The sequence below is a fragment of the Equus przewalskii genome, chromosome 13 (genome assembly GCF_037783145.1).
Source record: "Equus przewalskii isolate Varuska chromosome 13, EquPr2, whole genome shotgun sequence".
Lineage (NCBI taxonomy): Eukaryota > Metazoa > Chordata > Mammalia > Perissodactyla > Equidae > Equus > Equus przewalskii.
Genome location: NC_091843.1, coordinates 91847302 through 91862602, shown reverse-complemented (window position 1 = coordinate 91862602; position 15301 = coordinate 91847302). Strand labels below are relative to the sequence as shown.

The 15301-nt window shown below is 39.3% G+C and overlaps 1 protein-coding gene across 4 annotated transcripts in view; it reads left to right on the top strand.

Moving 5' to 3' along the window:
* Positions 1-15301, top strand: part of RAD17 (RAD17 checkpoint clamp loader component) — a 32334-nt gene that overhangs the window by 4045 nt on the left and 12988 nt on the right. For all 4 annotated transcript variants that reach the window (XM_070569955.1, XM_070569954.1, XM_070569953.1 and 1 more), the window contains exons 4-11: positions 97-180; positions 3689-3845; positions 5234-5370; positions 5871-5923; positions 6005-6130; positions 6225-6294; positions 11649-11757; positions 13459-13644. In XM_070569955.1, the coding sequence (XP_070426056.1) occupies positions 97-180; positions 3689-3845; positions 5234-5370; positions 5871-5923; positions 6005-6130; positions 6225-6294; positions 11649-11757; positions 13459-13644 (922 nt within the window). The remainder of the gene's footprint in view (positions 1-96; positions 181-3688; positions 3846-5233; positions 5371-5870; positions 5924-6004; positions 6131-6224; positions 6295-11648; positions 11758-13458; positions 13645-15301) is intronic.

Below are 15301 nucleotides of genomic sequence, written 5' to 3'. Positions count from 1 at the left end.
GCTATTTTTTTGCATTAAAAATGTTTAGATTAATCTATGCTGTTGTACCAAAAATCCTTGGGTTAAAATGTTTTATTTTAAACTTGAAATTTTTAGCATGAACTTGCTGTGCATAAAAAGAAAATTGAAGAGGTTGAAACCTGGCTAAAAGCTGAAGTCTTAGAAAGGCAACCAAAACAGGTAATTAAGTAAGAAAAGTGTCTTAAATATTTAACATCCAATGCTTCTCTGACTTGTAGTTGGTTGTCTTTTGTGATGACTTTGTTCCGTTACATCTAGATCACCCTCAGGAGGATGCTCTCTGGCCTTGACTTCTGGCCTCGGTGAGACTCAGGGCCTTGAGTTTTCCCTTCACTGCACTTCTTTTTCCCTCTTATGTCCTGTCATCAACTTAAAGCAAAGTAGACCAGTTAGGGTGCTGGTGTGTATAGCACATCCAGTTATCTCACACCAAAGTAAGCAGGCAAATTACATACTAATTTTTGCACTAAATATAGCCTAAAACAGTCATCATTCATTTTACGCTCATGTTTTTTGTTTCACTTCCTAGTTCCTTGGCCCCCAAGCTAGAATATTCTCTCTCTCGTTTGAAACTTTTTTTTAGAGATTCTTCAAACATAAGGGAAAATAGAATAGCAAATGAATACTCATATACCCGAAATATACCCATCATTTTCCCCCTTAAATATTTTAAAGTAAATTATAAACATATGACATTTGTCAGACTTTTAGAAGTTTCAGTATGCCCCTGTTAAAAAAAAAAAGCATTTTTCTGATTAACCATATATACCATTACTCTGTCTAAAAAAATTATCTGTAATTCCCTAATGTTGGCTAATGCTCAGTTTGTACTCACCTTTCTCCAGTTGTCCCCAAAATGTCTTTTACAGCTGGTTTCTCACGCCAGGATCTAATCAAGGACCACACATTGCATTTGATTGTTCCATCTCTTAGGTCTTTTTGAATCTAGAAATCCCCTTCACGCCCTTCTTCTCTCCAAGACATTGACTTATTGAAGACGCAGGCCGGTGGACTTGTGGCAGCCTCACACTCGGGATTTGTCAGACTCTTTCCTCCTCATGATGACTGACTTGTTCTTCTGCCCCGCGTTTTCTGTAACCTGGAAGTTTGAATCAAGGGCTTGATGAGGCTCGAGTTGAACATTTTTGCAAGAATACTATATAGGTCGTGGTATATATTGTATATTGCATCATATCAGAACGTAAGTCTGGTTCTGCTGCTGTCTTTGCTGTCCAGTTTGATCACTAGGTTGAAGAGACTATGGTTTTGAACTGGCAGGTCATCTGTGGGGACACTCGGCAACGTGTAGGTGTCCAGCCCCCAGCAGTCTTTCACTTAAATGCTTTAGCATCCGATTTCAGTCCTTGCCTGAATCAGTTATTTTGTTAAGATTGTGAAATGGTGGTTTTTAAATTCTATTATTACTTCTATAATTGTTAGCTGACATTTTTCCATAAAGAAAAGTTTGCCGTCACTAGCTGGGGCTATTTAGTTACCTTTAAATACAGTTCCATTTGGAAGGACAGGATAAATTTTCAGTCATTCCTGTTAATTTTCAAAGTTCAGATGAAGCATTAGGGGCTCTAGTTGCCTCCAGTGGTAACAGGTCCTTCTCTTTTGAATCAGGGTCCTGTCTGTCTGGCTGTGGATCTAACCCTTGGTTTAGGGTGTAGGTAACGTATTCAAGGTGGATTTTCAGTGTCAGCATTGGTCTTCCTCCTCCAGCTCATAAAAATCTCTCCTCTTGGGGTCAGCCTGGTGGCACAGTGGTTAAGTTCGTACGTTCCCCTTTAGCAGCCTGCGTTCACTGGTTCAGATCCCAGGTGCAGACCTACGCATCACTTGTCAAGCCATGTTGTGGCAGGCGTCCCACATATAAAATAGGGGAAGATAGGCACAGATGTTAGCTCAGAGCCAGTCTTCCTCAGCAAAAAGCGGAGGATTGGCAGTGGACGTTATCTCAGGGCTCATCTTCTTCTTCAAAAAAAATCTCTCATCTCTGAGTGCAGATTCTTGGGCAGTTACCCTGATGTGCCTCTTGCATCCAGGCTTTTTCTCTTTGATTTGTTTGGCTAGTCCAGCCAATAGTTTATATTTTTCAGTGTCCACCGTGTTTTCTCACTTATCTGTACTTTTTGTCGTGTAAACATTATCATGTTTTAAACCTGCATGTGTGTTATTATTCTACCAATTGGATGAACTAAGGTGTGTGTGTACATGCATAGGTATTGGGGAAATATTTCTTTTAAATATTTTTAAAGCTTTTAAAACAGGTCTTAAAAGCTTCTTCCCTCCAAGAAGTTGGACTTTAACCAATCATATACTCATTATACAAAAGTTTCAATAATGTCAGTAATTACAAGACATTTTTATTGAAAAAAATTTGGTGATTTCTCTGTGAGCAAGCTAAAATTGTTATTTTTAAAAATTTGTTGTAAGTACTTCAAATATTTGCTGAGTTTCATTTTTCAGGGCAACTTCTTTCCTTCAAAATATTATAAAACTGTTACAGTGTAGGCAGTGGGAGGATTATGTTTTAGTGTTGCAATAGACTACCTCCCAGTTCTCTTACTGGAAGCACAACTTTTGTTCTGTGACTCTACTCACTGTGACAAAAAACAGACACTTAACTCTATTATGTGAGAAAAGTGCATGGCTGCCATGCTTGATCATCATCTCCTTTTTTTAAAAGCTGTCTGCTTGGAAGTAGTCAGTTCCCATTGTTTGCATTAGTTATGTTCTGTAAAGTTACTGCAAAGAATTAGCAAATAGCAAACCATTGATTGTCCTTAAGAGAAATACAGGGTTAGGTTCCTGCGAAAACTAATGTTTCTCTGTCACATTTACGTCAACCCATCAATATATAATCTTGTTTTGTATGTGTTTCTGTTTAAAGATACCATATTTAATATAGACCTTTGAGTTTTTAACATTAAACTCATAGCCAGTAATACTATAACTCATGCACACATCCATTTAAAAAGTGGAACTGATTCTTTCCTGGGTCTGAGTATGCAGGCCCACCCTACACTAGTTCCTAAAGGTAAGCACGTGAGCAAGGATCACAGCCCCCTGCTGGAGGTAGGAGGTCTTCCCCCAACTTATTTGAGCTTTACCTTTTTCATCAGATTGACTGTAAGGGGGAATATTACTGGGACCTACAACCTCTAGTCTCTTGTTAGAGTCCTATCTCTGGTGAATATATGTCTTAATACACATTTCTAAGAGAATCTGATATCCAAACTGAGGTCTCCCATAAACAGATTATACTGGTATAGTATCAAAGTGTATCACCCAGAGAGATGTCTGTGTTAAGATTGAATTGAATGAGTTCATGTAACCGCTAAAAATATTTATTTCAGACGTTACCTTTTAGCCTAGCTGGAGAAGAGTTGTTTTAATTTGGCTGCTCAGTAGTCCTTGGGAGGGACATAATGCAGGGATGAAGAAGTATCAGAAGCTACACTTAGGTTCAGGAAGTAGGATTGTCGTATTTTATCTAAAGCTGGTTTATTCCAGCTAGCATCATTGTGAAATTTAGTCTGCTTATTCCAGACATTTAGTAAATATTTATAGAAGTAATTAATATTTAGAAAGAAAATTCATACGTAATATTCTAGCATTCCAATGATTTTGATTTTTAATTAATGTTTGTATTTGGTTTCAGGGTGGATCTATTTTATTAATAACAGGTCCTCCTGGATGTGGAAAAACAACGACTATAAAAATATTATCAAAGGAGCATGGTATTCAAGTACAGGAGTGGATTAATCCAATTTTACCAGACTTCCAAAAAGATGATTTCAGAGAGATATTTAATCCTGGTAAGATTTGCTGTGAAGGTAGTGGGAATAGTGGAGAAAGTCTGAGCTTAAAGGAGTTTGGAGACCAACTTCCCATGTGTATCCCTAAGATCCCTAAGATCCTCTGGGTCTGTGTTTCCGAGAGGAGGGTTTTGCCTTCCTGTCCTAGATTGGCATCTGCCTGGCGCCACCTGCCTCACAGTCCGAGCAGCAGAGGAAACCGCACGGGTGCATTTTCTCCCATAGTTCCCGTGCAGAGAGCAGTCAGTTCAGGAGAAGGAAGGGAAGGGAGCCTGCTCTAGAGGAGACGGGTGCTTTGAGGAGGACGTCCCCACTGCTTTGTTAGATAACAAGCTGATCTGTTTGTGTTATGTATTTACTTTTTTCCAGGCTCTGGCTAGGAAATTAGACAGTGCAAATAAAATCTTTTTGTTTAAATGTAAATCAAGCCTTAAGATGTGTTAAAGAAACTTACCTTCCAACTAGAGAGCTTAGATCAGACCTCTTAGAATCAAATCACATCAGAGCATAAGGCAAAGACTGGCTTTGAAATTTGGAAGGAGGCTTGAAGACAAACATCCAAAAGTAATAATGGTACCAATTTAAAGATGTGGTACGTTATAACCAACATATATAGTTGTAAGCTTAATACTCCAGCACCAGGATTTTTTACTTTGATAGTTTTTCTTATTGCTACTGTAAGTAACTAAATGAGGGGTGGCCAGATCTCCTGGGTCACTTTGAAGTGAAAGGGGTTCTGTAGAGGGGCGATTTTCTTTCAATGTGGAATATTCCTCGAAATCTCTTTTCTGAGACCTTCTTTAATATGCTCTGCATACTGTGTCTTTAGTATGCACACCCTTATGCTGCTAGTGTCCTGTGCTCCTGAAATTCCTACTCCTTTCTAGACAGTGACGTTACTTTGGACAATCTAGCAAGTCTTGTAAATAGTCTTCTATGTAAAACATGGCTTCAAAGAACTTCCCTTATTCCCAGGCTCACTAATCAATCATTCTGTTTTTGTCATTAAACATTTGTTACTGAAAATAATTCATTTATAGTCACACACTCATTTGGAGAGACTTCATTGTGTAGGCAAAGTCATAAGTATTTTTACCAGTTGTGTGAATGTTACACGGGCAGCTGTGTTCTGAAGTCAGTGACTCCATGTTATAGCCATTGCTATAGAAAAATTACTGTTGTCCATGACTCTTGTCTATTGAAATTAATATCCTATTTTAAATTTGAGCACTTTTGCTTATTCAGGAAACAGTCTACAGTATTGTAAGTTCCTTCACGTATATGTAAATGTATTTATTAATATATATGTGTATATTACATACTTACGTGTAATAGTGATGTGTATATAATTCATTGAAAATAAAGGTGTTAAATATGTTTTCTTTCAGAATCAAGCTTCCATGTATTTCCCTATCAGTCTCAGATAGCAGTTTTTAAAGAGTTTCTACTAAGAGCAACAAAATATAACAAACTACAAATGCTTGGAGATGATCTGAGAACTGATAAGAAGATAATTCTGGTTGAAGTAAGGACAGCTTTTGAAATCCTGCTATAACTATTCAGTAAACAATTGCAAGATATATCTCATGGGATAATGGCATTAATTCTCGGTGGTATTAATAGTGGTAAATATTAACGTAAATATAAAGTATAACGTAAAGGCTTTGTGATGGTAGAAACCTGTCTTTTTCAGTAAACTTGAATGGAGTAGCTACAGGTTAATGAACTTGAAAGGTTTAATGACTTGTGTATCAAAGCAAAAGAAATATTTGGAAAATGATGTCTTAGTGAAAATACGAGAACTGGTAGTGACCCTAAGAAATTTGCTCTGAAAATCGGGTTTCCCATTGATGGGTATTGCTGTTTAGGATATCAGCTATTTCATGTTTCCCCTAATATCTGTAAGAGTTCTAGTTATAATACATGGAGTAGATAACATTTTTTCCTGTCTCAGTAAATATAAATCTAAAAATAAATTTACATGGGAATAAAACTGAACTCATATCCATCATGTGTTTTCGATAGGATTTACCTAACCAGTTTTATCGAGATTCTCGTACTTTACATGAAGTTCTAAGGTGAGTTTCAGTGAAGTTTTGTAAAACTCCAAATTAAATGTCAAGTGGCTTAAATTTCAGCATTGCTGTATTTTATTTCAGGAAGTATGTGCAGATGGGTCGATGTCCTCTAGTATTTATAGTCTCCGACAGTCTCAGTGGAGACAGCAATCAAAGGCTGCTATTTCCCAAAGAGATTCAGGAAGAGTGTGCTATATCAAGCATTAGGTGAGAGTGAAGTTTCTGCTTATGATGTTCACATACACGTTGCATTTTTAAATTAATCCTTTAACCACTATCTTTCCTTATAAAACTTTGACAGTTTCAACCCTGTGGCACCAACAATTATGATGAAATTTCTTAATCGAATAGTGACAAGAGAAACTAATAAGGTAAGTCTCTTAAGCACTGATTAATTTGAATCTTATATTGTAATTACAAAAAGCCAAACTTAAGTGATATTATGTAAACTTGAGTTGGAGACATCTATTATTTTAGTTTTTAGAATTAAAAAATGTTATTACACTCACAGGCATGTCATTTTAGAAAATGTAGGAAATAGTGATTTTAAAAATCCTTAACCTTTTTCCACTATTAAACTTATGAGGTAAATTTCCCTCTGCTTGGCTTAGAATTTTAAATTGTGTCTATTATCAAGAAACTGTTTCCTAGCTTCTAGATACGTTAGCCGTCAACAGTCCAACTCCACTTTAGTCCTTCGTCACTTTTTTAAAATTTGATATTGTGGTAAAAAACGTGAAATTTACCATCTTAACATTTTTTTCTCGTTTTGTTGAGATACAATTGACATATCACATCATGTCAGTTTAAAGTGTACAGCTTGTTGAGTTGATACACTTATATGTTGGAGAATGATCACCACCGTAGCAACACCTGACACCTCCATCATGTCGCATAATTACCGTTTATGTTTTTGTAGTGAGAACACTTAAGGTCTTCTCTTAGCAACTTTCAAATATGTAATACAGTATTGTTAACTATACTGTCAACCATTTTTAAGTATACTGTTCAGTAGCGTTAAGTATATTAACGTTGTGAAATAGCTGTTGTCACTTTTAATGCATCGTTTTTTCTATCTTTCTTATCAAGATGATGTTAAAATAAATTGATGAGGGGCAAGCCCTGTGGCCAAGTGGTTAAGTTCACGCACTCTGCTTTGGTGGCCCAGGGTTCACAGGTTCGGATCCTGGGCACTGACCTACACACTGCTCATCAACCCATGCTGTGGCAGCCTCCCACATAGCACAACAAGGCTGACCTACAACTAGGATATACAACTGTGTGCTGGGGCTGTGGGGAGAGAAAGGGGGGAAAAAAGGAAGATTGGCAACAGATGTTAGCTCAGGGCCAATTTTGGTCACCAAAAAATATTAAAAAAATAATTAGTGAATGAAATTTTCCTCCTGGCAGCATGGTTCTAGGGGGCCCTGCTGCTGCAAATCAACTAGATGTTACGTGACACAATTCTTTGTTGCACTGCTGGCATCGTAGGAACTGAGAAATCTCCAAGGAAAAAGTTGTCTTGAGGATTAAACAAAACAGAATGTATGTAGAGCACTTAGCTGAATAAATAACAGCTATTAATAGTGAAAAGTTAGAAACAGAGTCCAATGATGGAGCAGTTACCATGGTGAACTATTATGTCATTAATTAGTGTTTTGTGAACATTTAGTATCACGGGAAAATACTCACAAGTTACTGTCAAGTTAAAAGTAACAAGATGTGAAGTTGCATGATGATGCTAACAGTAGAAGTGGTGTCTTTAGCCTTTGATGTGTGTCAGGCACTATGCAAAGTGTTTTTATATACCTGATCTTATTAACCCTCACCACAGCCATACAAAATTAGTACCTTATCCCCGTTTTACAGGTAAGGGAACTGAGCTTTGGGAGGAAGTAACTTACATGCTATCCCACAATACTATTATCAGATCATCCCGCTGTATTAAGTATCAAATGGGTTTGAAGTTTTGTTCTGACTCCAGTTCACTATGCTAAAACAAAACAATTGTCAGTAACAGGAGAACGCACAGATGTACATGAACCTAAATGTACTAGAAGAAAGTACATAAAAATGCTAAGTGTGATGAACTCTGGATGGTAGGATTACTTGTGATTTTTTTATTGTCTTTTTGAAAAACATCTCCTATATTCTCTACTATGAGCATGATAACTACAAATTACAGTTTTAAGTATTTAGTCAGTAAACATTAAGATATAATAAAAATGATCAACATTAAACTACTTTATCACATTAAATCAAAACTTCTTTTAAGACTAAGTCATTATAGAGGGCCAGCCCTGTGGCCAAGTGGTTAAGTTCACGTGCTCTGTTTTGGCGGCCATGGTTTTGCCAGTTCGGATCCTGGGTGCAGACCTAGCATCAAGCCATGCTGAGGCCACGTCCCACATAGCAGAGCCAGAAGGGCCTACAACTAGAATATACAGCTCTACTGGGGGGCTTTGGGGAGAAGAAGGAAAAAAAGGAGAAGATTGGCAAGAGATATTAGTTCAGGTGCCAATCTTTAAAAAAATAAAAGACCGAGTCTTTACATTACAAGTGGTATTTACTTTAGCTAGTTGTATTCTACTAGTAGAAGGTCCCGTCACTTCTTCGTCGTATGGTGTGCTGTACTTTAAACAGCTGACTGCAAGAGCATGAGGGCTCGTGTGCTGTGGGTGTTGCCGTTGATATGTTACGTCACAGGGGCAGCAGCAAGCACTCTGCCAGGCCCTCAAGCTTTTATAAAATCGGATGTTGTGACACTGGGGTCCCCAAGGATGCTAATGATGGTATAGCAAGATCTAAAGAAGAGTTCAACCTCTGGTGTTCTGTAGCTTAGTGAATTCTGCTCGTTCTGTTAAGAAAGAGTGTTGACATCTTAAGTGAACCAGTTATAATAAGAAAGAGTGTTGAATATCTTAAGTGGCTTTTTTTTTTAGGGTTTGGCACCTGAGCTAACATCTCTTGCCAATCATCTTTTTTTTTCCCTTCTTCTCCCCAAAGCCCCCAGTACATAATTGTATATTCTAGTTGTAGGTCCTTCAGGCTGTGCTATGTGGGACGCCACCTCAGCGCGGCCTGATGAGCGGTGCCATGTCCACACCCAGGATCTGAACTGGTGAAACCCTGGGCCACCAAAGCAGAGAGCACGAACTTTACCACTGAGCCATGGGGCCAACCCCTTAAGTGGCTTTTTAAGTTTAAATAGATATTTCTCTGTTTTTATAAGAAAAAGATTTTTGGTCTTATCTAATATCATTAAGTGTATAAAATGTGGAAGAGGGGCTGGCCTGGTGGCGCAGTGGTTAAGTGCGCACGTTCCGCTTCTGCGGCCCAGGGTTTGCCAGTTTGGATCCCGGGTGCAGACATGGCACCGCTTGGCAAGTCATGCTGTGGCAGGCGTCCCACATATAAAGTGGAAGAAGATGGGCATGGATGTTAGCTCAGGGCCAGTCTTCCTCAGCAAAAAGAGGAGGATTGGCAGTGGACGTTAGCTCAGGGCTAATCTTCCTCAAAAAAAAACGTGGAAGAAACTGCTGACACACATTTCAGCCATCTTGCATGTTCATAGTACTGAACATCATCATGTTTCCTTCAGCCAGCAAGGATTGTGATTCCAAATTACATTTCCATTTTGGCAAGTAATCCCTATCTAGGATTTTTCAAAAACAAATACTCCTCTCAAAACAATTTTTAAATAACATGTATTCACAGTAAGAATGAGGTTAATCTGGAAGAGAAGTTCCCAGGGACAAGCAAGAAACTTTGTGAAAGGAAATGAAGAGAGACTTGTTCTCTGGGTATTGGGACACAGTATAAACTATAGAAATTATAGCCATGTGTGTTCAGCCGTGATAGACCAATGGAAGAATAAAATGAGAAGACAGCACAGAAATAGAGCAGTATGTGCCAGTGGGGATTTTCTGTAAAATGGAAGTGGCGTTTTCCATCACTGGGGAAAGAGGAGACTGGTGGAGGCAGTGAGCGGTGTTGGACAGTTGGATAGCCCCATGGAGAACATAAGGCTGCTTCTTTATTTCCTATGGTACACAAAGTACCTGCTAGGTGGGCTGAAGGTTTCGGTGCAAATTCAAAATTAGAAGAGTATTAGGAAAAAATGCTTACTCTGGGTTGGAGGGAAGTCTTACTGAGCAAGAGACAAAAGCCTGAAAGCCATAGATTTACTTCAAAAAAAGAAAATCAGGAAATGACAAGATGTGGTTAGCGAAGTAAAAAGACAGGAATGAGAATGGAAGAAAATATTTGCAATTTATGTAACAGAGTGTTACCACCTGAATGTGTAAACAAAAGGAGGCTAAAAACAGAAGCCAGCACACAAGAGATACCAGTGCAAGTAAGTAGGAGAGGTGTTCAGCCTGCGGGCCATCAGACAAAGTCACTTTTAAACCAGGGACCATTTTTCATGTATTGGATTGCAAAAAATTTTAAAGATTGATCAACAGGATTGCCAAAGATATGGAAAAATGGGCATTCTCACATACCATTGGTAAGAAAAAGAAAATGGGTAGTTGTCAGAGACACTGGAGGGCGCTCTGCTTCTACAGAAGTGTCCACGTGTGGGCAGAGATACATATGTAGGGTTGTAATGGTGGAAAACTGCAAACAGTGGAAATGTCCCTTTACTGGGGGAATATTAGTTAAATTATGGTATGCCCGTAACATTTTTTAAAATGAAATAGGTTTAAAGGTACTAACATAGAAGGATCACAAAGAATGATGTCAAGTAAAAACATCATCATAGAATACATATAATATGATCCCACTTGTGTTTAAAAAGTAACTGTGTGTCTACATATACTCATAGATATGTATGCACAGAAAGTGGTCTGGAAGGGTACTCACTAGAATGTTAACAGTTGTGACAGTTTAGGATTTGGGGAGGCTAACAGAAGACAGTAACCTTTCATAGACTTCTGAAACAGTGTTGGTTAATGAAGTTAAAATAAAAATGTATATTGAAGGATTGTAGCATAGTCCTATTTTTCTGTTTTAATCAGTTTTGACCAGATCTGAAATGGGATGATCTATGAATAGTTGCATGAATTCAACTTGAGTCATGTTGTCAGTAAACCATTTGGTTTGTGAGTGGGGAGAGGAGATAGATAAATTTTTCCTGCCTTATTCTTGAACTACGAAGTGTGTGATATGTGATCTGTCGTATCTACATATATATGCAAGTATATGTATGTGCATCTATATTGTTAAATTTGCATACATAGCTTTTAAAAATATATACATATTTTATATAAAATATCTGTATGAAACTTAGGCTTTAAATATGAGTTGATGCAATTGTGGCTTTTTTATACTCAACAGACTGTATTAATATGTTGGAAACCCCAGTGTAGGGATTTTCATGTAAATTTCAAAGATTTGTCACATTTTTGTGTATACTTGATTTTATTGCATTATTTTGGTTTTTGGCTCTGTATGTATATATATGTTTGTATATGTAATTAGAGATAGAGAGCCTCAAAATGTAACGCAGTCCAAGTAAAACAATATTTTATACTCTTGAAATTTTGCCTTAGACTATAAGTCCCTGCCTCTTGTACCTTCATAAGGAGACTGGTTTTTTGGAAGGTTTTTAGCTTCAAATTTGAAAGATTCTAATGTACTTCCACGTAGTTTAGAAAATAGGGGGATTTGGGGGGTTTTTTGTTTGAGAAAGTAGTTTTTAATTTTCATTTTGTCATTTCAGAATGGAGGAAATGTCATCGTCCCTGATAAAGCTTTCCTCGAGGTGCTCTGTCAGGGGTGCTCTGGCGACATCAGAAGCGCAATCAACAGCCTCCAGTTTTCTTCAAAAGGTAACGGGGAGGTACATTCTGTAGCATTGTGTAGGTAATGACTTTCTCTTAAGTGTTCATGAAATGAAATCAAACTAAACGTATTTTAACCTGTAATTGATATGTACCTCTTTCCACTTAACTGTTTCTTTAGAGACATTGTCATAAAATTCTGTATGTACGTGTGCAACACACTCCTCTGAAGACGTCATCATACATATCCGTGTGTCTGAGACAAAACCCGACTCGTTTCTGTGGTCACTGCTTTCCCTTTCAGAGTTAATTTGGGATGAGTCTTCTTGGGTGGAAATCCTGGCTGTGCCACTTCCCAGTGCCTTGGCCTCCTGTGCCTGTTTTCTCACTGTGTGTTTATGTGAGAGCCTGTTTCATGAGTGTGAACAGGAAGGGACGTGACACCTGACACGTATTAAGGGCTCCATGAATGGCCCGCTGTTGATGCGTTTACTAATACTGTGCTAAGTAGGTTCACTTTCGAGCTTATTTCATGCTGACTTGCATATGGTATGTTTAATCAGGTAACTTCTCCTTATTACTGTATAATAAGGGTGCATAGCCATGCTGGATTAAAGGGGTGGCCCCACTAATGGTAGTGACTGTGGTTGACTGCACACAGTCCTCGTCAGAAAACCTTTAACAGGTGACCTGCTTGATGCTTAACATTGAGGAATTGGCCTTAATAATTAAAAGCCATCTTTGGAGCTCTCAAAATCCACGTGAAATCCTGGTTTCTACCCACAAGTCTAACCTGTTCATTTAGTTTGCATCTTCGTTTGTCAAAATAGCTGTGGAGAAGTAGGCAGCCTAACACAGCTGAAACCAGAATTCTGCCAATTCCTGTAGAAACATGAATGTAAAGGGTGCTTAGGGTCACTGCTGGAATTATGGAACAGGAGGGCTGAAGTGGGCCACTTTGGATCCTAACTACGATTTATAACATTATTGCTCTGAGCTCAGAAATTTTAAAGAGAAGAAAATAATTTTTGAGTGGGTCAGGAACTGTGTTAGCTACTTATATGTTTTTCCATTTAATTCTCAGACTAGCCTAATGAGGTAGACAGTACTAGGATCCCAACCCAGATCCGGTGTTCTTTCTGCTATTCCAGGCTGCTTTCCTTAAGTGATGCATTCTGAGTGTTAAACATAGGTTTACGAGTGAAATTTGGACACAGGTATTTCATAAAATGGAGCCCGCCCGCGTCAGTGGAGAGGTGACGTAGAGTAGCTGTGAGGCACGGCTCACAGAACCAGACTGTCAGTTGCAAATCGCTCACCCGTGATGGCCGGGAGCCAGATCCTTCACCTCTGTGGCTTATTCCTTTACTCTGTATGGTAACAGTTCTCCCTAAGAGAGTCGTCGAGAGGATTAAGCTAGTTAGTTCGTACCATGCACCAGGAACGGTACCTTGCACGTAACAGCAGGAGAAATCAAGGTGATAACGACTATCTGAGAGTGCGTCATTTGTGTGTGTGAAATTTGAAGTCTATGTCATGAGATACTTTCAGATGACATTTTATTCCATTTTAATAGTTTAGTAACCCAAAGAGGATTCCAATTCAGTTCACATATTTTATAATTAATTGTTTATTAGAGAAACATTTTAATTAGAATAATTAGTATAACTATATCTGAAATGTTCTCAGTTTTAATTTTCATATTTTAACTTTATTTTAAATATTGTCACTTGGGTGTCTGTTATTTAGGCGAGAACAGTTTATGGCAAAGGAAAAAAGGAATGTTTTCATTAAAATCAGATGCTGCGCTGTCAAAATCAAAACAAAGAAAAAGACCTGATCAAGTTTCTGAAAGTCAAGAGGCCCAAGCTGTTGGTGGCAAAGATGTCTCTCTCTTTCTCTTCAGAGCTTTGGGGAAAATACTGTATTGCAAAAGTAAGAAAACCTTACACATTTTTTTTTAATCTATTAAATATCAGTCTTATAAGTGAAATAAAATACCACATTTTCAAAACTGTGATGTATTTGGTTCTGTTCCCAGAAAGAGCTGGGGCTAGGTCAGGCACTGCCGAGCAAGGCCTGAGACATGGCGGGAAGTGTTGTTAAGTGAGTGTTTCCGACAGCGAGTGGGGTTCAGTGTAAAACTGGCTGTGGGCCTTCACCACGTCTGCAAATCTTCCCACTTAGTTTGTGAAGGGAAGGCACTGGTCCATCCGGACTTAGTGGCGAGTGTCGGTAGCCCAGAGCCCTCCCAGCCTGAGCTCCGGCCCCAGGCTCCGGGCGGGTTGCCGAGTGGCTGCCCGTTTCTTTGGATCCTCTGTCGCTTCTCTTCTCTTCACCAGCTGCTCTCTCCCCTGCTCATGTTCCACTCACCCCTTCTGTCCTACGGCCTGCTTTCCCTCAGCCCCTCCACCCCCATCACCGTCTCTAAGCTGCCACATTGTCTCTCCTTTCCATAGAATCCTGAACTCCTGTTCAGGCTTATGATCCTGCAGGAAGAAACCTAGGATTGCTTTTTTTTTCCTCATCTGACGTGCTTTTTATATAGATAAAACAATTTACACAAAACTTTGAAGGAAGACCATTGCCGTAGTTTAGAATAGCTTTGTGTGTTATAACAAAAAAAGTCCTGTGTGGGGCCAGCCCAGTGGCATAGCTGTTAAGTTCACACACTCTTCTTCAGCTGCCCAGGGTTCGCCAGTTCGGATCCTGCGTGCAGACATGGCTCCAATTGGCAAGCCATGCTGTGGCAGGCGTCCCACATATAAAGTAGAGGAACATGGGCACGGATGTTAGCTCAGGGCCAGTCTTCCTCAGCAAAAAGAGGAGGATTGGCAGCAGATGTTAGCTCAGGGCTAATCTTCCTCAAAAAGAAAAAATATCCTATGTGTACAGTATCCTCAATTTTCTCTCCGTTTTTCAGATCTCTTGTAAAGTAGCTGTGTCAGCGAGTTGCAGTGTAAACAGACATTCACTGAATCTTCATGCCTGTTACTCATTTCTGGTTGCCAAAAATCCAGTTGTTTCAAACTCCAGTTTTTGTCTTCCTGTAAAACTCTGGGGCTGCCTCTCATGCCTGTTCCCCACCTTTTCTCTCCTTCCTCTTCTTGTCTCTATATTTCTGCTTCATTCTCTCCTCACTTCAGCGTCCTTCCTGTTTTAGGCTCATGTCTCTCAGTTCCTTCTTTCCATGGTCGAAAATTGGGATTTCTAAGTGGGAACCTTCACACAGCCTGAGGCAATGAGGCAGCGCCACTTTGGTGGGACTGAAGCCCCTCCTGTCCCTGGCTGCTCTCCCCTCAGACCTCGGTGACCATTCCCACCGATTCTTCCCTCCTCAACACTCCTTTATCACCTCTTGCCTTAGGGAATGGGGTTCCTGTTCTCTGGTGCAGAGAGCAGCGTCTTCCCACACAGCAAATAAAGCAGTAAAAACCTGTACTGAGATGAGAATCCAAAGAAGCAAGCAGCGCAGAGCTGGCAAGTCAAAATGCAGAGTGCTTGGGAACGGAATGGTTTAATTCTAGAAGAGCCGTGATCCAGGCGTCAGGATTCTCCCCGTCGTTCTCGCTGAGAGTGATAGTAGCCAGCT